This window comes from Myotis myotis, unplaced genomic scaffold, assembly GCF_014108235.1.
Source record: "Myotis myotis isolate mMyoMyo1 unplaced genomic scaffold, mMyoMyo1.p scaffold_m19_p_1, whole genome shotgun sequence".
Taxonomy (NCBI): domain Eukaryota; kingdom Metazoa; phylum Chordata; class Mammalia; order Chiroptera; family Vespertilionidae; genus Myotis; species Myotis myotis.
The window spans coordinates 151,156,044-151,183,300 of record NW_023416313.1 but is presented as its reverse complement, the minus strand read 5'-3'; the positions used below and the strand labels follow the sequence as shown (position 1 = coordinate 151,183,300).

Sequence of the window (27,257 nt, the reverse complement as noted above, 5' to 3'; positions counted from 1 at the left end):
AGGACACAATGTGGTACTCGGATGCATGCATTTCTGTAGAGACCTGCCTTAAAAGTTACAGTTACAACCCTAGTTAGTTTGGTTCAGTGGATAGAGGGTAGGCCTGCAGACTGACGGGTCCTGGGTTTGATTTCTGGTCAAGGGCATATGCCCGGGTTGTGGGCTCGATCCCCTATAGGGGGTGTGTAGGAGACAGCCGATCAGTGATTCTCTCTCATCATTGATGTTTCTACCTCTCTCTCTCTTTCCCTTACTCACTGGAAAAAAAAGTTGCAGTTATAAAGGGGCGCTATGATGGTGATTGAATACCATGAATAGATGTTCATGTGACATGATTTTCCAAAATGATGAATAATTTTTGGTAGATTTTCTAAGAAAACAAGGTAGGATCATCCCATTATATTCATGGTAGTTGCATTTCATTCATGGTAATGGTGATTCTATTCTCTGATCCCAGGACAATTTGAAAACCACTGATCTAGAATGATTCCCCAGACAGAAAGACAGTAACTACCCCAATGCAGTTTAATAAGGAATGCCCCTGCCACACCTCAATTTCATACGTAAATAACTGAGCCCAATTCCAGAGATTCTGTTCTGGTCAGAGAGCCACTGATTGATCCTTGTGGACAAAAATGGTGTAGTGTGCTAAATCTAACTCAAAGTAACCTCACAGGGTGATCTGATCATAAATTCCAAACTGGCCATGGTGGGTAGCCACACCCCAACTTCTTTTTTTTAATTTAATTTATTTTTTATTTTTAAAATGTCTTAAATTTTGTTTTTCAGTCACAGTTTACATTCAACACCATTTTATATTAGTTTCAAATGTATAGCATAGTGGCCAGACAACCATATACTTTACACAGTGATCTTCTTTTATTTTAAGTACCCACCTGGCACCATACAGAGTTATTATAATATTACTGACCATACTCCCCGTGATGTACTCCACATCCCCATGACTGTTTTGTAACTACCAATTAGTACTTTTTAATCCCTTCACCTTTTTCACCTGGCATCCAGCCATCAGTCTGTTCTCTATAGCTATTAGTGTGTTTCTATTTTGTTTGTCTATTTTGTTTTTTAGATTCCTCATATAAGTGAAATTATATGGTATTTGCCTTTTTCTATGACTTATTTCACTTCACATCTTACCCTCTAGATCCATCCATACTGTCACAAATAGTAAAGTCTTGTTTTTTATGGCTGAGTAGTATTCCATGGTATATACGTACCACCACTTTTTTATCCACTTGTCTATTGAAGGGCACTTAGATTGCTTCCATATTTTGGCTATTGTAAATGATGCTGCAATAAACATAGGGGTGCATATATGTTTTCAAATTCAACAGTCCTCTTTTAATGACGTTGCCTTGCCATTGTCTTGTAAAATGTCCCACCTTTGGGTTTGTCGGGAAACTGGAAATTAAATCCAGAAGCTGCACTCCCAACTTCTTTAGTAAAAGATTTATCTTTGCCTTAAGAAATCCCTGTCCATTGTTTTTGTGCCTTTAGGTTAACACACCTTTGAAATGTCAGAGTAATCCTCTTTTTCCAGACCCCTTGAAGGTGTAACCACCCTCAAGAGAGTACATAATATTATTCACTATCCTATACATTGCTTTCTCCCACCTTCATGTAATCTTTCTTACTACCCTCCTTAATTCCAGATGTATAAAAGGAACTCATTCTCAGGGGCATTTGAGGTCCTGAGTCCTGGCATTGTCATCAGTTTGACTCAAACAAAATCTTATAAAAATTCCTTACAGGTTTGGATGTTCTTATGTGGACATCCTTAAAGGATATTTCAGTTGGATTTTGAAAGAGCCAGATAAATTATCTTTGCCTTGCAACAGAAAATCTCTCAACTGGCAAGATGTTTACAAAGTCAGCTTTTCTTTCCCATGGACAGTGCTAAAAACATTGCCGATATTTGTTCCTTTCAATCCCACTTTTCCAAACTAGCAACTCTCTTGAGTTGAAGTAAACTTTCTTCAGATTACTGTCATTGATTCAATTGGGGGGGGGGGGGGGGGAGGGGCGGGGACTGGAGTTGCCAATCAAATAACTGTAGCAGAGTTGAGGAGACATTCTGTTCCCCACTGGAGTAACTCCTCCAGAGTTTACTTTTCTTTTTTCCAAGTTCTTAAATTCACTCTCTCCTCCATATGCAGCCTACACCCCTAATTGTTGATCAGTGGCATTGAGCTCCAGTGTCCAATTGATGAGTGTAGTATCCAGACTGGTTCCTTTCTCAGGCCAAGGAATGCCCTCTCCCTTAGAAGCCCCTTTATGTTTTTGTTAATTCTCACCCAAGGATATTGATTTTTAGAGAGAGTGGAGGGAGGGGGAGAGAGAGAGAGAAACATCTATGTGAGAGAGACACATCGATTGGTTCGCTCCTACACACACCCCAACTGGGGCCTGAGATCGAGCCTGCAATCGTGGTATGTGTCCTTGACTGAAATCGAACTTGGGACCCTTCAGTCCATGGGCCAACACTCTATCCACTGAGCCAAACCAGCTAGGCTAGAAGCCCCTTTATTGAAGGCCCTACTGGGACTATTAAAATTGCTCACCTCCTCTAGTCAGTTTAATTGCAAACTTCCTATTTCCCCCCACTTTGATTCAACAAACATCTATCAAGTATGAAGGACAGTGTGTAAAATGTATACAACATGCCTCCTTCTAAAGTCTTCATTGTATCACGGAGACAGATATATGCAGAAGTCACAAAAATACAAAGTGGAGCCCTGGCCAGGAAGCTGAGTTGTTTGGATGACACCATCCTGATACTCCATGGTTTCAGGTTCAATCCCCGGATAGGGCATATACAAAAATCAACCAATGAATGCACAAATAAATGGAACAAGAAATCAATGTTTCTCTCTCTCTCTCTCTCTCTCTCTCTCTCTCTCTCTCTCTCTTTCTCTCTCTCTCTCTCTCTCCCCTTCTTCCCTCCCTCTCTTTCCCTTCCTCTCTTGCAAGTCAATATATAAAATTTTTTTTTAAATGAGGTGGCTATTGGGAAGTACTATATTCTACTAAGGAAGAAACTACAGGGTTATGTGAAGGAGGGGCCTTCAGCAATTTCCTGGAGGGGTAGACTTTGAACTGGGGAGGGAGGCTTCTGATAAGAAGTGGAGAGGAGAGTGAGAGGCTGGAGAATATAAAGTCCAGTTGGTTCCACTATAGTTTTTTCCCCTTTGTGAACAATTACCTTTAGCTTCACAGCTTGTGTTTCTGTTCAGTCTAATCACTGCCAGCTCCAAAGCACTGCACAAGCTGTGATGGACCAGCACTTACTCTGTAGTACTTGACATCCCAGAGGAGCCCTTCGGGGCCAACTGAAAGCCACAGAAGCCAGTCAGCAGGTTACATGAACTTCAAATATTAAGGCCTTCTCCCTTCTGACTCCTCTGACTCAAAACAACCCTGCATTTGGTCTCTGGCCTGTTGACATTTACTAACATCTCTCTTCACCTTCCTTCAAGGGCTGTGTTCCCCTGTGAGCCATCCTTTCCTGACTAGTCTTCCTTTATGGTAGATTAAAGCAGGCCACAAGTTCTTTGCTTCTTTTCCCATTGGAAAGTGGAGTCTGATTGCTCATTTCTTGAATCTGGACTGACCTAGTGACTTGCTTAACCAATATTTGTGACAGAAGTGACATTCCGGCACCTCTTGGACCTTCCACCTAGGACTCTGGAACACTCCCTCTGGGAGTCCTGAACTACCAAGTAGGTCCAACTACTCTTAGATTGTCATGCTGAAGAGAACACATAGAGGTGCTTCAGTTAACAATCACAGCTGAGCTCAGCTTTCCAGCCATCCCCATCAGGGCACCAGACATGTGAACAAAGTTGTCTTGGGCCCTCCAGACCAGGCCATCTACCACTTCAGTACAACCAAGTAATTTCCATCAATGAACATGGAACAAAAGAATCACTTAGCTGAACCCTGCCTAAATGTAAGTGAAACCAATGACATGTAAAATCATGAGAAATATAGTAAAACTAGAGGCCCAGTGCACAGGTTCATGCACATTGAAAGGAAATTAATTAGAAGAAATATTTTAGATGCCAGGGAGGGACCATGGGATGTTGGCTCCAGAGCATGTCCGGCCCATCTCGTCCAGTCCAATCAGCCAGACCCCAGCAGCAAGCTAACCTACCGGTCGGAGCACCTACCTCCTGGTGGTCAGTGTGCATCATAGTGACTGGTCAAACAGTTGAACAAACAGTCGGACACTTAGCATATTAGGCTTTTATTATAAAGGACTAGAGGTCTGGTACATGAAATTCGTGCATGGGGGGTCGGGGTTGTCCCTTATCCCAGCCTGCACCCTCTCCAATCTGGGACCCCTCAGGGGATGTCCAACTGCTGGTTTAGGCCCCATCCCTATGGGATCGGACCTAAACCGGCAGTCAGACATCCCTCTCACAATCCAAGACCATTGGCTCCTAACAGCTCTCCTGCCTGCCTGCCTGATTGCCCCTAACCGCTTCTGCCTGCCAGTCTGATTGCCCCCTAACCACTCCTCTGCTGGCCTGATCGACACCTAAGTGCTCCCCTGCCAGGCCTGATCACCCACAACTGCCCTCCCCTGCCATGACCTGCCTCCTCCGCCAGGACCGGCCTCTTCCACGCTGCACAGAACTGCGGGACCCCCTTGGCTTCATTGTGCAGAGTAGCCACCAGGCCCCACCTCCACTGTGCACGCAGCCATCTTGTGACAGCCACCTTGTGTCAGCCATCTCGTGATAACTTGAGGGAGTGATGCCACCTAGGCTATTATTAGTATAGATGATTGTTATTTGAAGTCACTACATTTTGGGACAGTCTGCTATGCAGCATTAGATAACTGGCATAGCACACCTGCAACATTCAACGCTAGGTTACATCAGATTACATTGTTGTCATCCTAGTCTCCTTAAACCTTTTATATATTTTTAAAGATATATTTTTATTGATTTCAGAGAGAAGAGGGAGAGGGAGAGAGAAATAGAAACATCAATGATAAGAGAGAATCATTAATCAGCTGCCTCCTGCATGCCTCCCACTGGGGATTGAACCCACAACCCGAGAATGTGCCCTAACTGGGTATTGACCCATGACCTCCTGGCTCATAGGTCAACACTCAACCACTGAGCCACACCAGGGGCTCTCCTTAAACCTTTTAAATCACCTAATTCCTAACACATTGGCACTCTGCAATAGTTCCACGTAGTGAAATGCTCATTTTGGGAGGTGGGCTAACTGAGATAGATGCCAACTTATATGGCAAATGTATCGGGAACCTCATATCTATGAAATTAATTGCACTCCCTCCTACACATACCCTGACCAGCGCCCAGGCCGGGACAGAGCCTGCAACCAATGTATGTGCCCTTGACTGGAATCAAACCCCGGACCCTTTGGTCCGCAGGCCAATGCTCTATCCGCTAAGCCAAACCAGCTAGGGCTGAGCCACCTTTCTTTTCTTTTTTTTAATATATATTTTTATTGATTTTTTTACAGAGAGAGGACAGGAGAGGGATAAAGAGATAGAAACATCAATGAGAGAGACATCATCAATTGGCTACATCCTGCACACCCCACACAGAGGATCAGGCTGCAACCTGGGCATGTGCCCTGACCGGGAATCGAACCAGTGGCCTCTTGGTTCCTGGCTCAATGCTCAACCGCTGAGCCACACAGGTCGGGCTGAGCTACCTTTCTTATGCACACTCTGGAGGCTACTGTGAGACCTGCTGGACCTGTGCAGTCATTTAGGTGATGAGGGGCTGGCATTGTTACTTTAGCTTTTGGCAAATTCATAAAGAGAAAGTGAAACTATCTGGTCTATAGAGGAGGGATTAGAATACGTATTACAATCAGATAATCTCTTAGTACTGCCTCTTGTGAGGGCCTGAAGAGTTCCATGCTGTGGATTGGTGGTCCTGGAGGCTCTCAACACTCACCAAACTGTAGCTTAATCCCTGGATTGCCATGATTCCCCAGTCTGTGTGAATGGCTTCTGTTCCAATTCCTGATTCTTACTGTACTTCCCTTCTTGGTCCAAATTACTATCCTGAATCTCAGTCCACTCGGCAAGGGACCCAACTGTCAAATGGCCTATATCTGGTCCCTCTCACTCAAGAGTGGATCATTGACCAGGGTCCTTTTTCAAATCAGAGACTTCCTCTTCTCTTCTTACTCCATTCCCAATTTTAAAACTAAATAATGAAGCCAGAGACCTCTATAACTAACTGCTCCCATCTGTATTCTTTTGGATTCTTGGCTTTCAGCTTCACCTGGGATGAAGCCATGTCCTCTTGGACACTATGATTTGGCTTTCTGTCACCTCTTTGGATTGAAGAAATAAGAGAAGGCTCAGGAGCCAGGGGAGAAGAAATGTTTAGAGTAAGAGCCAGTTTTCAAGCCAGTCAATTCCTGCAGAAACATGAGTAAGAATGAGAATGGCCTTACCTGATTTGATTGGTGAGAAGTAGGTATAATAATGATGACAAAGGATGGTTTCAGTAGTGTGTTGGAGACAGAAGTCAAATTACAGGGAATTTTAAATTCTTTTTATAATAAAGAAACTCAGACAAGGATGATTCAATCATGGGAAAGCCTTTATTTAAGCCTATCTTTGCATACAAATCAAAAAAAAATGTTCACAGTTCACCCTAAAGACTCAATTCGGTTTTTTTTGTTTTTTTTTTTTAAGAATAGTTTATTGATTTTTAAAGAGGAAGGGAGAGGGAGAGAGATAGAAACATCAATGCGAGAGCACAATATCTATCGGCTGCCTCCTGCATGCCGCCTACCAGGAATCAAGCCTAACACCCAGGCATGTGTCCTTGACCAGGGAATTGAACCAACAACCTCCTGGTGCATGGAATGAAGCCCAACCAACTGAGCCACACCAGCCAGGGCAAGGCTCAATTCTTATAGTTTCTCAATGCTTCTGATTTCCTTCTTCCCTGTGTTCTTTGATCTTTCTTCTCTTTTCTATTAAAAATCCTACTTACCCCTCCTCATTTTCAACTATGCTCCTAAACAGATATAGAAAATAACCTTAATAAAGTAATATCTAAAACAATAACAACAAACATTTCAAGTACCCCTCAGGCCAGGATGAATAGAGGTACAATGGGGCTCCTTCTTCTCAACCTTAGGAGTATGAGATTCTTTTTTTTCTTTTTTTAAAAAAATATATTTTATTGATCTTTTACAGAGAGAAAGGGAGAGGATAGAGAGTTAGAAACATCGATGAGAGAGAAACATCGATCAGCTGCCTCCTGCACACTCCCTACTGGGGATGTGCCTGCAACCAAGGTACAGGCCCTTGACCAGAATCAAACCTGGGACCCTTCAGTCTGCAGGCCGATGCTCTATCCACTGAGCCAAACCAGTTAAGGCAGGAGTATGAGATTCTTAATGAACAATGGCAGCAGAAGATTGATCTATGCAAAGAACTTGCCCTTTGTCGAAAGCTGCCCTTTGTCCTAAGCTGTATGATATTTCCATTCAGAGAAATGGAAATATCATACAGAAAAGATTTAGGGGGGTTGTGGAGGGAGGGAATAGACAATCATTAAGTGAAAGCAATTCTCTTCAGAAAGGCTCCAGAGAAGAAAGACGGTTGGCCACAGCAGCAGAATTCTCTGAAGAACCGCTGGAATTCTAACTTCCCCTTTGCTATGGAGACACAGAGCACTACATTCCCCACTTGCTTCCTTTCTCTACCAGGAATGTCTTTCTCCTTTTCCGATTGGTGAACCAGGCAGCCTTCAAGATCCAGTTCAAACCACACCCATCCGATGCTGCTGCCTTCTGTAACAGAAGCCTTCCCTGGGCACAGTTCACCCTTCCATGCTCAGGGGATGGGCTCTCCTAGGCTAAGTGTGTGTGAGAGACGTGAGGGAGGTGTTCACACTTCTAAGTCCACTGAAAAACTATTATTTGTTTACAAGTCTGTCTGCTGGTCAGGAGCTCTCTGGCCTCTGTGTCCGTAGTGTCTCATGCAGTTCCTGACATACAGTAAGGAGTAAACAACTGTGAGGAAGGAAGAAGAAGGAGGAGGAAGGAAGAGCAGGTTGGAGAAAGTGAGAGAGAGCGCGTCTGGCTCAGTGTTCCCTGCCAAGAAAAGGGGACGGGTTCAGAAAAGTCTGGAGGAAAGGCACGGAACAGAGGAAAACCAATTTTCCATGTCGTCTCTGCCTCTCACTCTTCTCCCTACCTCTTCCTCCCACAACCTCATGCCACACTGTCCTCCTTTCACTCCCAATCCCTCAACTGACCCCAAAGGGAAGGAAAGAAGCCAGTTAAGCTGCTGACTTCTTCTACCCCCATCCCCCCCAAACCCCTTTCCACTGTGGCGCCTCCCCACTTTGCCTCTTTCCTCCTCATCTTCCCCACATGCAGCACTCCCACCTTAGTGCCCTGGCATCTCACCCCTGTGCTGTGTCAGGTCCAGATGGGAACTTCTGCCTCAGATTAAATACCAAGAGGCTCTAGGGGCAGCCTGTGGTGTCTGGACTGAGGAGACTCTAGATTGGGCCTACAAGTCACCGGAGAAACAATATTGTCAAAGGGTTCAGGTGACCCAGGGATTGGAGAGTAGAGAGGAGCAAAAACTGGAAAGGGGAAGGACTCAACAATTACAGTCCTCCCTGCCCCATGCCCCCCGACTCCTCTAACTCATTCATAGATGGCCTTTAAATGATTTGTTCCTTGTTCCATGGGTCAGGATCATCATTTTCCCAGTTGTCCTCTCATAGCCCCTATACCGTGGCTACTGGAGCTTCTTGACTGTCTTCCAGCTAGATGTGCTTTTCCCGCTAGAAATAGTACCAGGATCCTCAAACCTTGTATAGTTGTTTCTGGGTCTCCCCTCCTTACCTAGGCATTCAGCTGTTCCCCTTCCTCAACGCCCTTTCCCTGGCAATTCTGGAGCCACCTTTTCTTCCATGAAGATCATATATTCAAAAGCAGTTTATGATATGTAAAGCACTGTACTAGAATAAAATACTATCCTGAAAAAACGACTTCTCTTTGTCTTCCCTTCATCTCGGTCCTTCTCTCATGATATATCTTATCCCTTCCTCCCCCATCCACTGCTGCTGCTCCACACTCACCCGGCAGGTTTGGTTTGGTGCCCTGTGGGACCTAAACCTATGTGCTGCACAGTGGGCCGAGTCAGGATGCAGGCAGGCATCTCAGCCCGCGGCCTTGGCAGAGTTCCCAGGCAGAGCCATCGGCCCAGGCCCGGAGAGTACGCATGGATAAGGTGGGAGAGGGCGTAAGTAAGGTGGCTGTAGCCCCCCAGCACCAGGAACTCTCCCTGCAGCACAGCCCCTGCAGCTCCCACGTGGGGGGAGGGCAGAGGTACCAGGTGAGTCCAGCTATCAGTCTTTGGGTCATAAGCTTCAAAGCTCAGCAGGTCCCCAGTCTCATCTAACCCACCTGCTACATACAACCGCCCACCCAGAGCAGCCATGACATGGCCAGCTCGAGCTACCCCCATAGGGCTCAGAAGTGTCCCTGGTTTCTCAAGTTTAGGGTCATAGTGCAGTAATGAGGCCAGGCATTGGCTATTCCCGTTGCAGCCACCACTTATGTACAATCGGCCCTCCAAAATAGCAGCTGCATGGGCAAAGCGTGGTGCTGGAAGTGCAGGTGCTGGCCTAAGGGAGAACAGAGCACATGATCAGGCAACAATCATCCTTGACTCTCCTCCTCCAAGTCTCCTAGTCTCTCCCTGATGCCTAGAAACTCGCCCCCACCCCCACCCCCCTTTCCCTGCTCACCTCCAGACGTTGAGCTCAGGGTCATAGGTCTCCACGGAGTTTAGGGCAACACCATTGGCTCGTCCACCCAGGGCATAAAGTAGTCCATCCAGTGCCACCAGGGGGAAAAAACTCCGAGCCTGGCACAAAGGTGCCATCTCCTTCCAGTCCTCTTGACTGGGGTCCCACCTGGACACAGTGTGACAAGAGACAGGAAGAGTGAGTCTGGGAGTCTGTGGTTGGCTGGGCCAGCAATTTCCCTCAGCTGCCCACCTTCGGGTCTGACATTCTTGGGGGGTGCATACCTGAGAGTAGAATCCAAGGTGTTGGCGTGGCTGTAGTAATCCTGTCCCCCACACACGTAGATTTCACTTCCTGCCAGGCTCACGGCCCCATGCCGGAAGCGTCCTGGGGCAGGCAGGGCAGGCAGCCGGCCCCACTCCACAGTTCGGACCAGCCCCATGCCACAGTGGAAGGCCCGGGCCCACCACACTCCTCGGGATGGCTCTTTTATGGCCATGTCTGATCTGAGCCCGTCTCCACCAATCACTACCAAAGCCTGGTCAGGTTCCCTCCGCCTCTCTTGACCTGGAATCTCCGACTCCACTATCAGTTGATACAGCAAGTCTGGGGGCAGGGGTGGAGGCAGCCCAGCTGCCCGTACTCTCCGAAGCTCCTTGGTGGACATCCGGCCGAAGCGGACACATCGAAGCAGGGCCTTGGCCTCTGACTCCTGGGTCTCAGGGTTGGCTGCGAGCCAACATCGTGCAGCCGCAAAGGCCTCAAACTCCTCCTGCAAGTGTAGTTCGTCATTTTCCAGGAGTTGAGCCAGGCAGGCAGCCGGTAAAGAAGGGAAAGTGGGGCACAAGGTCACAGCGGGCAGGTGGGTGAGGAGGTAATTACGGGCTTTGCTCCAGAGCCTCTCCAATCCGGGGACTTCAGCCATGGGGAAGAGGGCCAGGCAACGGGCAGGGCTGAGGCCCCGTGCCAAGGCTGTCTCACACAGAGCTAGGCAGGAAGAGCTCTGGTACTGCAGGGCAGCCTGGGCAGCTCTCAGTAGTCCTGGCCATCTTGCCCGCACAACCCCAGAGTAGGCAAAAGAGACGAGGAGTCGCAGGTCCTGGGCAGAGACGGTGTGGAGAGACACCTGTGTGCCCTGGGATTCCCTCATCCCACTCAGGAGCATGGCCCCAAAGAACTCGCTGCCACAGGCCAGGGCTGCTCGGTGCACTGCAAGAGGGAGAAGAAGTAGATGGGGATCCAGTTTTGCAAACTGCTAGGTACTATGCCAACTTCACAGCCTCAACTTTGAACCAACCACCAAGGCCAACGGCCAAACTGGGATGTGTATCAGAATACCATGGGGTACTTGTTAAAATGCAGGTTTCAGGACCCTACTTCTGGAGATGCTGATGCAGAAGGTCTGAACGGAGTTCCTAGAATTTTGTATCTTAACATTTTCAAGCACCCTGCATGACTCTCATGTTAGTGGCCTGAAGATACTTTGGTAAACATTGCTTTAGTCTTTTTGATCCAGGTCAATTAGAAAAAGTCTTGATAGATCAAGTCGAGAAGATGCTTTAGACAGCTTTTGCTTACAGCGGGCACAAAATAAACTCAAAGACCAATGTGCATCTTGTATAGGTCTCTATATTGTGTACAGAATAAAATTCTTTCCTTGACAATTGTAAGAGCCACTGACATCAGCCATTCTGTTAGTCAGGTTTTACTCAGAAAGTGGTATGACACTCAGGAATGGCTACGAGCCAGCCTACTCAGACTGCCATCTCCTCTTGCCCAAGATTTAGTGATTAAGATTTCCCATGTGTTCTAGCTTTCCTCTGCACATATCCCCTAAGCATCTCGGTATTATTTATGGAATCATAAAATTTTAAACTGGAAACCTTCAAAATCATCTAGTTAAATTGCTCCCTTTAAGGTAAGAAAATGAGCAAAAAGAAGTGATTTATTTTCTATTGTCATGCAGTGGCTTTCTGGGCAGATCTTCATCATCCACTGTCGCTGATGCCAGGCTGCTGTGAGCATACTTGTGTATCAATACCCTGCTTATCTGCATGGCCCTCATAACACCGAAACTGTCCTGTTAACAGATGCTGTTAAACAACTAGATCTTATATGCTTCCTAACATAACTCAACTTGAGGTTCTTGGCATCACCTATGGAGTATTCTGACTGATATATTGAACCTGAATCTAATCAAGACTTTAGCTCTACATTCAAATTTATAAGAATTTGAGAGGCTAAGGGAAAAAATTAAAACCATGAGGGTCCTGGTGGTTGTGGCTCAGTTGGTTGAGCATTGTCTTGTGGAGCAAAAGGTCACTGGTTTGATTCCCGGACAGGCACATGCCCAGATTGCAGGTTCAATCTCTGGTTGGGTACGTTCAGGAGGCAGCTGATTGATGTTTCTCTCTCACATCCATGTTTCTCTCTCTCTGTCTCTCTCTCTCTGTCTCTCTCTCTCTCTCTCTCCCTCTCCCTCTCTCTGTCTCTCATCAATAAAAATATATTTAAAAATTTTAAAAACATGAGGGAAAACACATACAAACCTAGAAAATGGAACATTCTATAGGATAACTAATCTTATTTTTTAAATAAGTCAAGTCATAAAAAGGGAAGGAGGACTATGCAAGAAGAAAGGAACCTTAAGAGACATACATCTGAGTATATAGCACAGTCCTTGATTGGCTCCTGGGTTGAGCAAACCAGTACTAAAAGACATTTTTTGGACAAGTAGGAAAATTTCAGTGGGGATTAGGTGATATTAAGGAATTGTTGTTAATTTTGTTAGATTTGATAAAGGTATTGTGGTTAGCCCTAGCTGGTTTGGCTCAGTGGATAGAGCGTTGGCCTGCAGACTGAGGGGTCCCGGGTTCAATTCTGGCCAAGGGCACATGCCTGGGCACATGCGGGCTTGATCCCCAATGGGGGATGTGCTGGAGGCAGCCGATCAATGATTCTCTCTCATCATTGATGTTTCTCTCTCTCTTTCTCTCTCTCCCTTCCTCTAAAGATATTTAAAAAAAAAAAAAAAAAGGTATTGTGGTTATATGAGAAAATGTTCTCTTTTAAAGAAAAACATACCCAAGTATTTATGAGTAAAATGTCACAAATTTATGAGTAAAATGAGTATTTATGAGTAAAATGTTACAAATAAATTAAAATATTAATTGTTAAGTGTGGGTGATGGGTGTTTGGGTGTTCATCTTTTTTTTTTTTGTTTGTTGTTAATCCTTACCCAGGGATATTTTTCCATTGAGTTTTAGAGAGAGTGGAAGGAAGGGCGAGAGACAGAGATAGAGAAACGTCCATGTGATACATCGATGTGAGAGGTACCACATGCCCTTGACGGGAATTGAACCTGGGACCCTTAACTCCACGGGCCAATGCTCTATCCACTGATCCAAACCGGCTGGGGTGGATGTTCATCCTAATAGTTTCCTTACTTTGCTATGTGTTTGAAATGCTTCATAATTTTTTTTAAAAAAGGGGGAGGGAGATGCTCCTTGAAGTTCTCTGTGGCAGGTGGCACAGGGCCAAGCTCCCAGTGAAGTTTATGAACCCTAGGCTGCTTTGACCAGCTTTGCCATGTTCATCTCTCTCAAAGTTGGGGTGATGTTGCTATGGCTTTCCATTGTCTTTTTAAGCAGTCAGTAGGTAGTGGCTCGGTGCTTCCCAAGTGGTAACCATCAGTGGCAGCTTTCAAATATAGTATTGCCTGAGAAAACCTGCCTTCCTTGAGGCAGGTAAACCATCTCATCTTCCATGTCACCAGTCAACCTATAGCTCAGAGTCCACTGTGAAAGAGCTCAAAACCACTTGTATTCTTCTTACTCATCAATAGTCTCTAGAATTTTAAGCGTCAGGCTCCCACCATTAAGCTGGAATGTCTCTTAGAGAAATGAAAACAGTGTGTAAATTCCAAACCCTAGTGGGAATTTTGTAACTATGACATTTTAAATCCCCCCCCCCATGTATTTCACCTGATGTTATCAGAAATGATAACAAACACATTTGAAATCTGCTAAAGACAGAATGTTTGTGTCCCTCCAAAATTCGTATGTGGAAGCCCTACTCCCTAATATGATGATATTTGTAGGTGGGGCCTTTGGGAGGTGATTAGGGATGAGAGTGCCTCTCTACCATGTGAAACACAGTGAGAAGGTGGCTTTCTGCAAACCAGGAAAAGGGCCCTAACCAGAACCTGACCATGCTAGAACCTTGATCTTGGACTTCCAGCCGCCAGAACTGTGAGAAATAAATGTATGTTGTTAAACCACCCAGTCTCTGGTATTTTGTTGTTGTTGTTATTTTTGTTACAGCAGCCCAAATTGACCAAGACAGAATGCTTTTCCTTCTGAGAATCCCAGAAGCACTTTGGGTCTCAGTCATTCCTCTAATGAGCAGTAGCCATGTGACTTTGGACACGTCTTCAAGTCTGATTTCTTTATCAATAAAGAAAAGAGCTAAACTAGATCATCTCTGAACTAAGCCCTTTTCATTTTAAACATGTATGCATCTGCATTCCAACTCCAGTTCCAATGTGTCTTTGGTTTGGCTGCATAGGGGGCACTGCATGGCCTAATGAGAGTAGACTGGGCTAGTGGATATAGGCTTGTATCCTGGTTCTCATCAGTTAACATGTCTTAGTTTAATGTTCTTTAGCTGCACCTAGGAATAATGGTACCTACCTCACTAGTTTTCAAATGAAAATTAAAAGAGATACCAAATGTAACAATTCATGATACTCAGTGCCTCACTAAATGTTAATAGAATCTGAACTCCACTTATTCACCCCTCCTTAGCTTTCCTGGTGATGAGCAGAGTTAACTTCAAAGTGCCATGGTCTGAGAACCTTAAGATTCTGGCAAAACAGTACCAGACCTTGCTCATTAGCTGTAGGACCACATCAGCCATGTTGTCTGTTACAGTCCTACACACTTAGATGAAAGGACACACCATGTACCTCTGGCTTTTCCTGTGTCCTAAATACAAGAAGGGCCTTTGGTTAATTCCTGTTAGAGGCAATAGCTTTCTGCTTGTTTTACTGGCAATGGCTGCACCTTAGCTCCAGCCAGCTGGCTGTTCATTCCTTGCTACTGGGCCCAGGAAGCCACCACGTGGAGAGTCAGTTTAAATTTGTCAGTGCTCTTAGGAAACAATTCAAGTGCGCATGCTCCACTCTCCAGTGGCTCCAGAGAGGCACCAAAGACCCCCCAGGGGAATTCTGACTGCAGCAGAGATCCAAACCACTATGGCAGGGATCAAACCACCTGCTGCTTGCACACACCATTCCGGTAGCATTTGCACCTACAGTAAGGAATGCCCCACAGGCCCTCACCCCTCAGCCTGCAGCCGCCTGCTTCCAGCTCCAAGTCACACCCGACGCCCTCTTGGTAGAAGAGCTCAATGCTGCGCAGGTTCTGCCTCAGCTCCTCCGCCTGGCTGGGCTGCGTTTCTTCGTCCTGGGCGCGCCCAGCCTTCTTGAGCTGCCGCTGGGCCGCGGCCTCCACTCGGGGTGCTCCCAGGGCCTTGGCTGCCGCCAGCACCTGCCTCAGCGGGACGGGATTGAGCACTCCCTCATAGGCAAAGGTCAGCACGGCCTCCCAGGCCTTGGGGGCCACGTCGAGGCTGATGGGGGGTCGCGGACCAATGCCGTCCAGCAGCCTGCCTCGAAAAAGGCCGCTAACTGCGGCCAAGATCACCCGATGCACCCCGTAGACTCGCCCCGCCACTGACACCTCTTCATCCAGCAACAACCTCTGCTCCCGCAGCCGCTGTGCCTCCGCGAAAAATTGGCTCGGATGCTCCTCGCTGCGCAGCCCCTCGGGCTCCGCCGCGTCTTCCTCGTCATCGTCCTCCTCCTCCAGGGACCAGGCGGGAGAGGGGAGGTCCCCTGGGGCCACGGACCTGGGACCGGGCTCTTCCAGAGGAAAGGGGGGCAAACTGGGATCCTCGTCCGGGGTCTGAGGCCAGGGCGGGTGTCTCCGGCCGGGCGAAGGGAAGCCACGGCCATCCTTCTGGATGGGCAGGGAGACGCGCCCCCGGTCCGAGGGACGGTGTTCCGAGGCCGAGACGCTCATGGCCTATGTTCACTGGATTGCTGCAGAGGCGCGGAGGAGGGAGAGGAGGGGTCAGAGCTGACCCAGGTCAGGGGAACCCCTGCCTCTAGCCTGGCGACGTCAGTGTCGCTCCCTGCTTCAAGCCATTCAAACCGCCGGCGACCCGCCTGTTTGCACCCGCCCCCGCGCCGCGCAGTCTCCCCTCCCCCGGCCCCCGCACCAGTCCCTCCCCCGCAACCCCTCTCGCCACTCCAAGGCTCAAGCAGCCAGGCGATAGCGCGCAAGGATGGGGTTCATGAGGTGCAGCGGAGCAAGAAGCGTGCGTAAAGGTCCAGTCCCCGAGGCCGTGCCCGCCCGTCTCGCCCGCATCCCAGTCGTCACCTTCCCGAGACACCAGCGGCCGCTCGCCCTCTCACCGAGCTTGCTCTGCTCCGGGCGGCGTGGCAGCGGGGACTCGCCCGCAACCGAGCGAGCGGCCGCACCCGCTAATTTTAGCCGGCGCTGGCAGGCGTGGGCCTGGGCTCCGGGTGTCCGAAGTCCGACACCCAATCCTCCTGGGCCCGGTCCTGAGATGACCGCCTATCCCCTTCCATCTGTAGGTCATGTCCTGCCGCTGAGCGAGGCAAACTCGGACGCCGGAGGGTGCGGGGGTTGGGTGGAGTGAGGCAGGACGGAAAGGCTGTGTTCGTCGGACCGCGCTGGGGCGGGTGGGTGAAGACTGGACTGCGTAGACCCGCGGGAACGGGGGCGAGAGCAGTGAAGCATGTTTGGGGTCATTCCTGGGTTTTGACTTGAATTTTCCCTGCAACGATGAAACTGGGACCCTGGAGCCAACAGTACCGATGTGAAATGCAAACGTAACCCGCTGGGTCCCTCGTGGGTGGGGAAGGGGAAGGGGCTAGTGTTAGGGCTACCACCCTAGGTGACCCACCCCTGCTGGGGGTTTCCTTTAAGACCACGGTAGGGTCCCTGGTGAGAGAGCGAACACGACCAGATAGTGGGGACCAGAGTCCTGGACTGGATGGGCCAGGGATACCCTCCATTAAAGCCTTGGGACTGACATGCCCCACCCTGACAAACCTCCAGGTCTACTGGCCTTCCTCCTGGTTGCTGATGTGCTGGCTGCAGAAGGGTCTGGGCACCTCAGCCTCATCTTTGCTGTCTCAGTCAGGGGCTAGCCGGGCTTCCACCTCTGCAGAGGGGCCCCACACCAAGCCACACTCCCAAGATGATGGGAGAATGTGGCGGCTGGGCCTGGCAAAGCCCTCGTGCACTTCCACTGGGTTATGGGAGTCGTGGTAGCTCAGGGTTCCCAAAGGTTGAGGGCCTAGACAGGGGAGAGAGAACGTCGCTCAGAGTTCTCAGAGGGTATTTCTGTGGGAGGGAGGAGAGGGCTGAGGGTGACCTCAGTTTCTCCCTCACCACCCTGCCCCACCAGGTCTGCTGCATGCTCAACACCTGGCATTATCCTCTTCCTGCTGCTGCCTTGGATCACTGCTCAGGTGGGCACAGGCGTGAGCTCAGGGCTCTGCTGGGCAGTAGGAGGGGATTATAGGATTCACCCTGAGTGAATTAAAGGGGCCTACTCCTATCCCCACCCTAGGGCTCACGGCTCATTATCCTGCTATCAGCTTCAGTCACTACCATCACCAGCCTATCTCGCCATCTCCACTATGGCAAAATCAAGGCTGATGTCTTACCACTCGGTTATCTCAGGGCCTGTAAGGAATCACTGAGATCACAGACTGTTCTGATCAGGTGACATGTACTTTTTTTTTTTTTTTTTTTATCTCATACAGATTGGGTCCCAGACTTGACAGTTTCTTCAGGATCATTTTCACTTTTCTCAACCCAGTAGCTGTGGCTTGGCACATGGCAGGCTTCGTGGACACCCTTTTGGAAATGCTCTGAGTACTGCCCATCCCCTCCCTTGGTGCATCCTTTCTCAAGCCAGCTGGCCACCAGCCTGCATTTTTTATGACTGTAGCCTGGGCGAGTCATTTTAAGAATCAGATGGAGGCATCAAATTGGTCAGTTAAGTCTCTATGACCCCAGCCTCCGTGTTCTGCACTTCTAGAAGTATCAGGTGCAGCTGTGACACATGGATCCCGAAAATGAGTTGCAGGTGGTGGGCATGGTGCCTGTGACCACCTTTCTGGGCATGGGAGTCTAAGGCAAGCGCTGGAATTAAAGTCGGGGAGGGGCATGGGGAGAAGGCTGAGGGGATGGCTTTGAGATCTGCACAGATCTGGGAGGGGCCAAATGTGAGGAAATGTACGTTTGTATGTATGTGCCAGGTGTAGCTGGCAGAGCAGATTTCCAGCGGCCCAGATCTGAAACTGGACAGTTTTGCTGGAAGAAACTCCTCATGTCAGTTCTTCAAGGGGAAAGTAGGACTCATTCTTAAGATCTGTTGGGATGAGCACCAGATAAGACTACCAGATGAGAAATTCTGTTTCTTGCTTCCAGATACTTATAATCTTGAGATTCAGGCCCCCCCCCCCCCCCCCCCCGGAATGCGAAGGGACACTGCTGTTTGAGGCAAGAAAAAGACTCCCATTTAGCCACACTCATGGAAAAGACTGGTGGGAAAGGCGGGGAGAGTGAAGATGGGACAAAGAAAGGAGGTGAAGTAGATTGTTACTCCTTTCCTTCCACTCACATTTCTCCTTTTTCTTCACTTGTGGTATTTCAGGTCCAAATTATCTTCTTCCTTATCCTCCTCTATCAGCTACCAGCTTGCAACATTCCTCCCACAAACCCCAGCCACTGGCTTCTTTGGGTACCAAGGTGAGATAGTGGGAAGATGACTGAGAAATGCACTAAAGGGAATGAATACCTCCCCTTGGAGCAGGGACCTCATTAGCCCAAACCTCTTCAGAAAAGACCCCTTGAGTTCTGATTCTGTATTCAATTTGCAAACTGACCGTCAGACCACTCGAAGCCTGTAAGTTCCTAGGCTGGCTAGTTTGCAAAATTCCCTTATTCTTCCCACCATCACCTAAGTTACTGGCACTAAACTTAGTAGAGGGGTAATAATCTTGGCTGAATGAAGGGAAGCCAGAGATACTCAAAACTCCATCTTTTCTCCCTGGACTTTTATGTTGGAAGCATTTTCTTGGAAAATAATGGCATGGTCTGGAAGGCGGTTTCTTTGGTATGTTTCCCATCTTCTCCTTAGCCATGGGGTATTCATTGGGACCAATATCTCTGGGGACCTCAAGGTGAGAAGGATGTCCAGGCATAAAGCATATTCTTCCTCTTCATTAATGGTTCAACTTTTGTTATCAGAACCCTGCGACAGCTCTCCCCAAAGGAGCCCTCTTTGTCATCATGTGGACACACTTTACCTCCATCGGTAAGGCCCTCCACTCCTGCCTTCTAACCAGAATAACCTAGTGTCCTGGTTTCTGCCTCTCCGAGGTGCTAGGGTGTAAGTGATGAAAAGAGAAAGAGCACCGTCCTACTTAGTGAGCCTGACCAACATGCAGGACCATGTCGAGAAGTTCCGGTGAGGTAGTCTCTAGACCAGGGTTTGAAAACTGATAGCCTCTGAATTGGATCTTGCCTTCAAATGACTTTGGTTCAGGTTGCACAGCATTTACAATTAAAAAAAAAATTAATTGGCAACATTTCACATGCAGCTGTTAGTCTTCGGCCTCCATCACATATGACATGCTTTTCTGGTGCCAGGAAGCCTGCTCTCCCATGGGACGGGGCAGGTGCTCTCCAGCCCTGGGGATTTTGTGCAGGTCTTCACAAGAACGTGAATCTTGTAATCTGTGGGAATGTGGTCTTGGTAAGAGAAGAAAGGGCTCTCAGTGGGAGGGGGCTAAGTACAGGGAAGAAAAAGGGGTGGGCAGATCAACACGTCAGTGAGTGAGTTCAGAGAACTCAGAGAGTAGTGAGGGTTGGTAGAAGGATGCTTTACGGAAGGGACAGTCACAGCCTACATTTCTGCCTCCTCCTCTTAGCAGCCCCAAGCCATTCAAGGTTCTAAGAATTATGTCAACTGGCTAAATGACTGGAAGATTCATTCATTCTATATAGTCATATCTAACGCCAGGCTATGTTCTAGGGCCCAAAGCCTCATGCAAGTCACCCTGCCGAACTGCATCACTTTTTGTTACCTTGTGCCCAATGTCACCCCGTCTCCTTCTTCCCTCGTTGCCTCTCCTTTCCCATCACAGACTTGGGTCAGCTGAAGCCCAATGTACTAGTCTTGGAATAAAAGCAAAATTGGCAGGAGGTGCTGCTATCTGCTGTGGAAGACTGTGTTGGCATGTTATAGCAAGTGGAGGGTGGAGGCATAGGGAGGTGAAGATGGGCTTAGAAATGGCCAGGAACCAGGGGAAGAGGAAATGTAATCATGGTGAAGCCCTGTTCCCTCCAGCTGCCAAGTAGTACCTGTGTCCCTAGGAAGGGGAGCTCCTCTCTCTTCAGCTCTTATTCCTAATCTCTTTTTCCCAATAAAGGACTTTGACTACAACTATGATGTCTGCCTCTTAAGGATGCCACAGAGGTTAAGCCTGACTATCCAACATCATCAAAGTGAGTCAAAAAGGGATGGGCCTAAGCAAAGGATAAGGTGTCAAAATTGGTGTAGAAATTGGCTGTCAAAGACAGTGTGATGGGAGGTAAGTGTACTTATTTAGTTACCAAGACGAGTCCTAGGTAACACAATGTGAGAAAAATGAACTTTGCTTTGAAGTTCCTACCTGTTATAGTAAGTTCTCCTGAAACCTTAGGAATGGGGGAAAGCTTTAAAGTTACCTCCTAAATTCAGGTGGCAGGAATGTGGATGAAGAAATATAGTAGCAGGGTGAGGGTGAGCTGGAGTGTGGTCAGCTATGACCCAATACCAGAACAGGGCTTCTGAAAGTACTCCAATTCTAATAATAGTGTACATCTATACTCAATCTTAGCCAAAGGCAGAGAAGCAATTAATAATAGCACACATTTAAATAGCTTACACTTGGGTAATTGATTGGGTGGGCTCCAGGAAGGATGCAACAAAACATTTTTTGTTATACCCCTACCTTTCGCAGTAAATCCAAGGTTTTTGGATAGCACAGGAATGGATTTTCAGAAGGGAGAGGAGACCAATTCTAAAACAGATCCTGTTTTAGGGGAAATAGAGTTGGGGAGTGAGGAAGAGAAGAGCAAGGAATCCACTAAAGTGAACACAAAAAAGGAATGTGAAAGAAGCTACATGACATTTCTCTGGCATAGCAACAGTTTTCTTTTTGGAGAGGGAAGGTCTGATATTGAGTTGGGGGCAATTGCTAAGCTGGATAAGGAATGTGTCTTATTCTTGTCCTCTCTCTTCTTGGGTAGTATTTTTACACTGGCAGCCTCAAATCCCATTCCAGTCCAAGCAGGGCCAGTGGACAGTGGACATGTACTGGTTCAGTGATGATAGAGGTAGGGATTCTCCCTAAAAAGCCCCAACTCTTCTGCAAGTTCCAGAGGAGAACAGGAAAGGGAGGGTAGGGAGGACTCGAGAACAAGCTGCATGTACAAAGCACCCAATACCCTTCTCCCACTTCCAAGGCCATCACAGCCTGCTCCCTTGTCCCTAGAAGGCGGGGGGGGGGGGGGGGGGGCTACCCACCTGCTCTCTTATAGTCAGAGGGCTGACTGTCCTACTTACTGGCTCCCAAGGAAAAATGGGATGCCCTGTAGTTTTTGTGAGAAGCCCCCCTGAGCAGCTGGAGGAGAAACACCAGGAGTGAGCAGGACACAAAAACCCAAGGTTATGGCCTGAAATACAGAAGACAGGAAGGGAAGGAGAGAATACTGGGCCACTTGTTGCAGATGAAGGGACAGAAAAAGCTGTGAAATGTGGGCAAAATGTCCAGTTCCTCTCTTGTCTTGCCCTAGGATACATTCGTCCTCACAAGGTTCAGGCTTGGCTTCCAACATGTGCCCACTACCTGAGCTCACAGGCAAACCTCAAGAGATGTGGTCAGGACCAACCCCTCACCCCCAACACTTCTCTTCCTCTTTCCTCCTTCTTCATAGCTAAGTACCTAAAGGAGCAAGTAAGTGTCAGGTAAGCTACACTTTCACTGAATATTTTGGCAAACAGAGAGGGGGAGGAGGAGCCAGAATCTGATGAAATAGGACTGCAGTGGGAGTACTGGCTGAGGGAAAAGAGAAGCTGTAGAATAGGGACTGACAATGGCATTTACCTTGTCCTCTGCTTTTTCTTCCTAGCCATGTGATTGGAGTGGCACATGCGTCTTCATGAAGTCCTATGGCAGTGTTTCCTCAGGGTGTTGCCCTCAGTCACGTGAGTCTGGGATAATTCCCAACTGCAGGACATAGATGCTAGGATAGGGCTAGTCCAATAGCTAAACTGAAGAATAGCACCCGAACTCCCTCAGTCAGCCTGCCCTGGGGCCTGACACCCCCCCACTGCTTCGTTCCTGTTAATCAGCAGGACACACTGATCCTGTAGGAGGCTCAGGAGACTAAGCTAGGAGGAGGAACCCATAATTTAGGACTCACAAAGCCATGATTTTAGTCTCTTGGCTCCACAAATGTTAAGACTATTCTTGGGAAGCCTCAACCAAGAGCCCAGTCCAGCCAAGGCGGCTCAGTGGTTGAGTGTCAACCTATGAACCAGGAGGTCATGGTTCAATTACTGGGTTCAGTCCCCGGTAGGTGGCATGCAGGAGGCAGCTGATCGATTTTCTCTCATCACTGATGTTTCTCTCTCTTTCTCCCTCTCTGAAATCAATGGAAATACATTTTAAAAAAAGCAAGCACCCGAAGCTTGCTAAGGGAAGAATGCCCCTACGACAGTGCCAAAGGTCCTCCTTTCAAGATCCATTCCACCCCATAATATTAATAAAAAATTACACATAAATTCCCAAGGCAAATGTTAGTAACTCACTTGACTCCCAATTATAAAATTAACTGCCCAAGCCTAGAGAAGCAGAGATCATTCCTGTTCTCAAATATATTCAAGGGAAATTTATCTTCTTTCTACTTGTATCCCGAACACTCTATCTTCCATGCCAAAGTTTCTGATTTTAAACTTCATTATCTTAATGCATTTGCAACCCATTTATGTATCTCTTCTTTGTAAATAAAAGTGTTTATTACTACTTTCTGCTTAGTAAGTAATCAGAAACTTACTCTTTTCCCAAGCTCATATAATCCCAATTCTTTTTTATTTTTGCCTGTCTTACTTTACAGTCCTTTGATTATCTCTTTGTTTTACTTCCCCATCAACTTATTCATCCCTCAGAAAATACTAATTGAATGGCCATTCTAAGTACTGGAAGATAATATGGTAATGAATAAAATAAGATAATCCCCTCCTCTAATGGAGTTTCTTTTTTAAAATTTTTTTCTCAATTACAGTTGACACACAATATTATATTACTTTCTGCTGTACAACATAGTGATTAGACATATACCTCACGAAGTGGTCATCCTGAGAGTTTATCTTCTAATGGGAAGAGACAAGCAATGATCATAAGTAAAACCACTAGATTAGAAGGTGATAAGTGCTATGAAGAGAAATAAAACAGGAAGAGAGCTAGAAAGTGTTGAAGGAGCGCAATTTTAAGTAGGTTTGTCAGGAAGGCCTCACTAAAAGAAGAAGAAAAAGTTAAGCAAAGACTTAAAGACTCTGATGGAGTGAGCTACACCTGGAGAAAGAGCTTTCCAGGCAGGAGCAAGAAATATAAAGACCTTGAGGGGTGGGCACACCTTTGGTGTTGCAGAAAAACAAAAAGGCCAGCATTGCTGGAGCAAAGTGAGCAAGGTGAGTAGCAGGAAGCAAGGTCAAGCAATAAGTGGGGAAGGGTGGGACCGCTCATGGAAGGTCTCACAGACCTTTAAAGGACTCTGGTTTTTACTCTAATATAAAACACAGAGGGTTTCGAATGTAAGAATGACACAATCTGCCTTCCATATTAACACTATTCACTCTGGTTGCTGTGTTGAGAACTGACTGTAAGTGGGCAATGGTCGAAGCAGATGGACCAGCTACTGCAGTAATTCTGATTTGGTCTTGGGTCAGAGCAGGGGAAGTGAAAAGAAGTGGGATTCTGGATATATTCTCAAGGTAAAGTCAACATGATTTGATAAACTGGAGAAGATGAGAGAGGTGTCAGAGATAATACCAAGGTGCTGTGACACAGAAGTTGTTATTAACTGAAATAGGAAAGATTGCAGCAGTAAGTTGGGAGAAAAATAAGTTCAACTTCAACATGTCAAATTTGAGATGCCATCCAAATCCAGGTGTCAATGGGTAACTAGATATTCAGGACAGAAGTCCAGGTTGGAGCTAAAAAATTGGAGTCATCCACATTAAAATGGTCTTAATGTAAAAGACTGAATGAGCCCTGGCTGGTTTGGCTCAGTGGATAAGAGCGTCGGCCTGCAGACTGAAGGGTCCCAGGTTCGATTCCGCTGAGGCACATGCTGGGTTGAGGCCTCAATCCCCAGTGGAAGGCATGCAGGAGGCAGCGTATCGATGATTCTTTCTCATCATTGATGTTTCTATCTCTCTCCCTCTCCCTTCCTCTCTAAAATCAATAAAAAAAAATTTTTTAAAAAGATTAACATTTAAAAAAAGACTGAATGAAATCACTGCAGGTATGTGTATAGAAGCGGTCCAAGGACTGAACCCTAGAGTTACTAGGTTGTAGAGATCAGGAAAAACCTGCAAGTGAAACTAAGAAAGAGTAGTCAGTGAGCTAGGGGGCAACAAGAGCACATGTCTTAAAGCCAAGTAAAGAAAACGTTTCAGAGGGAGTCAAATGCTGCTGACAGCTTGTGTAAGATGGAACAGAATGTGCCTTTAGGTTTGTTCAAGTCATTGGTGACCGTGATAAGAACAGTCTTGGTGGAATGAGCTAAATAGGGAATTGGTGGAGAGGAACTGGAGACAACTTATTTTTTATTTTATATTTTATTGATTTTTTACAGAGAGAAAGGGAGAGAGATAGAGAGTTAGAAACATCGATGATAGAGAAACATTGATCAGCTGCCTCCTGCACATCTCCTACTGGGGATGTGCCCGCAACCCAGGTACATGCCCTTGACCGGAATCGAACCTGGGACCTTTCAGTCTGCAGGCCGACGCTCTATCCACTGAGCCAAACCGGTTTCGGCACAACTTTTAAGATTTTTACTGAAAAATGGGAAGCTATTGGAAGCGGCAATGGGGTTGAGGGGTTCATGTACTTGTAAGATGAGAAAAATGATAGCATATTTATGTGGTGATAGGAAGACCCAGGAAAGAAAAGGAAATACTGACTAAAGAAAAGGAGAGAGAATTGTTGAGAGGCATCCCTAAAAGCTAGAGGATGGACTGTACTGCTCAGGTTTTTGGAGAGGAGCAGGGTTTCCTAACCTTGTCACCAATGGCATTTTTGCCCAGATAATTCTTTGTGTAGGGAGCTGTTCTGTGCATTGTAGGTTATTTTGCAGCATCCCTGGCCACTGGCCAGTAGCACTGCCTCCCAGGTGAGAATGATTGGTATACAGCAGTGGTCGGCAAACCGCGGCTCGTGAGCCACATGTGGCTCTTTGGCCCCTTGAGTGTGGCTCTTCCACAAAATACCACGTGTGGGCACCGACTGAAATTTGGTCGCCCATGCGCAGAAGTCGGTTTTCGGAAAGGAGATAGACGAAACAAGTATACGAGTGTGGATGGGAGAGTTGGAAGGGGTCGACTTCAGTGAATATATTGACGTTTTTCGCAAAGGCCAGCTTAGGAGTACCCTAATTAAGTTAGTAACAATGTACTTACCTATATAGTTTAAGTTTAAAAAATTTGGCTCTCAAAAGAAATTTCAATCGTCGTACTGTTGATATTTGGCTCTGTTGACTGATGAGTTTGCCGGCCACTGGTACACGGTAACAGGAGGAAAAGCAGAGTATATAGGGTGCAAGCGCTGAGAGATGGTTAAATGTCGTGGTGGGAGCTTGTGAACATTTTCTGATTGTTTCTATTTTCTCATTAAAATAGGAACCAAAGTAAGAGTAAGAATGAGGGGAAATGTTGGAGATGCAGGGAATATTGCTAGGTAGTCTAAAGGACTCACTGAAGTTTCATGGTGATGGATTTAAAGTAAGACAAATCAACCTTTTGGCCACTCTTTTCGGCTGCATGGGTCTAGGCGTAAAGTAGGTGAAGAGTTGACTATTACAGAGAGAGGCAAGGGAAGTGAGGTGTTTGCAACGAAGTGCTCGTAATTAAAACTTAGATGGAGGAGGGAAACGAAGACACAGAGGGGATGAGGTCAGAGGAAAGGAAGATCAATGGATTATAGGTCTTGGTGAAAGGGTGAATTGTTGGATTCAGTGTACTAAAGGGAATAAACTGGAGAGATTGGAGATAATAGTGAGAGAGTGGGATGTTTGGGAATGACTTATGAAGTGGTTGTAGGTCTAGAATATGACCAAGGGAATGAATGGCTGAAGGGGGGGGGGGGGGGTGGAGGATAAGATCACCAAAGGAGCAAAAAACTGAGAGACCCGAGATTAGGAAGTTAACCCACATGGATACTGAAATCAAGATTCATGACAGGAGTGGTACTGGCGCGGTATAATCAAATGACAAGTGTTTCAAAGCCGAAGAGTGTTACGGATAAGAGAGAATAGTCTAAAAATGGTGTAAGGAAGAATGAGACTAACTTCACTGCCTCTAGGCCCAGTGGTACAAAGGATGTGAGAGAAAACACCACCATTGGAGGTGGTAGCAACATTCAGAGGAGAGGCTAAGGGTATAGGGAATTTTGTTAGTAACTGGCCATTAGTTGAAAAGAGCACAAAAGGATTCCAGAAGTTAGTAGAGGAAGGTAGATGGGGACAACAAAGAGGGTGAAGAGTAATGGTTATTAGTCTAAAAGATGAGCGACGACTCGGTAGTTTGGGACTTCTTATGGTGAGTGACATAAACAAGATAAAGGGCATGACGATATTAATTCTCACAAGATTTGTGTACCTGGGGCCCCCCCTTCAAGCCTGCATGTAGGAGTGACAGTTTTATTCATTTTTTTATCTTTACCAGAGGATACGTTTTCATTGATTTTAGAGAGAGAGAAAGGGAGAGAAACATTGATCAGTTGCCTCCTATACCAGGGATCGACCCAACAACCTAGGTATGTGCCCTGACAGAGAATCGAGCCCACATGTAACCTTTGTGTTTAGGATGGCACTCCAAACAACTGAGCCACCTGGCCAGGGCAGGACAGTTTTATTCTTGAGTTACAAATTAGTGTGCAATTAGACCTGGCTCCAGGCTACTTTGAAGGAAGTCCTGAGCACCTATTTCAAAGAATTTAAATGAGACGATGAATGTAAAGCAGTTAGCACAAGGCCTGAAACTAAAATATTAGTTATGATACCACTACTAAGGGGATGTTAG

At 46.9% G+C, this 27,257-nt stretch overlaps 1 protein-coding gene across 2 annotated transcripts; it reads right to left on the bottom strand.

The window, feature by feature from the left end:
- Nucleotides 1-7,285: 7,285 nt before the first annotated feature.
- KLHL33 (kelch like family member 33) lies at nucleotides 7,286-16,630 on the bottom strand. 2 transcript variants are annotated; one of them, XM_036296007.1, is made up of 5 exons: nucleotides 16,244-16,630; nucleotides 15,142-15,903; nucleotides 10,085-11,009; nucleotides 9,801-9,968; nucleotides 7,286-9,677 (listed from the first exon to the last, which is right to left on the bottom strand). In XM_036296007.1, exons 2-5 carry the CDS (start codon nucleotides 15,881-15,883, stop codon nucleotides 9,125-9,127), a joined length of 2,388 nt encoding a protein of 795 aa, XP_036151900.1. In that variant the 5' UTR covers nucleotides 15,884-15,903; nucleotides 16,244-16,630; the 3' UTR covers nucleotides 7,286-9,124. The 2 variants fall into 2 exon arrangements, with proteins under 2 accessions (XP_036151900.1, XP_036151909.1); XM_036296016.1 differs by lacking the exon at nucleotides 16,244-16,630 and having other exon boundaries at nucleotides 15,142-16,009.
- Between the last annotated feature and the right edge of the window lie 10,627 nt (nucleotides 16,631-27,257).

Excerpts from the sequence above, each read along its gene's own strand:
- KLHL33 (XM_036296007.1), bottom strand. The coding sequence starts at position 15,883 with ATGAGCGTCTCGGCCTCGGAACACCGTCCCTCGGACCGGGGGCGCGTC. Across the intron at positions 11,010-15,141 it reads AGGCGGCTGCAGGCTGAGGG|TGCACCGAGCAGCCCTGGCC; the intron begins GTGAGGGCCTGT and ends TCCCTCTTGCAG. Across the intron at positions 9,969-10,084 it reads ACCTTGGATTCTACTCTCAG|GTGGGACCCCAGTCAAGAGG; the intron begins GTATGCACCCCC and ends CACTGTGTCCAG.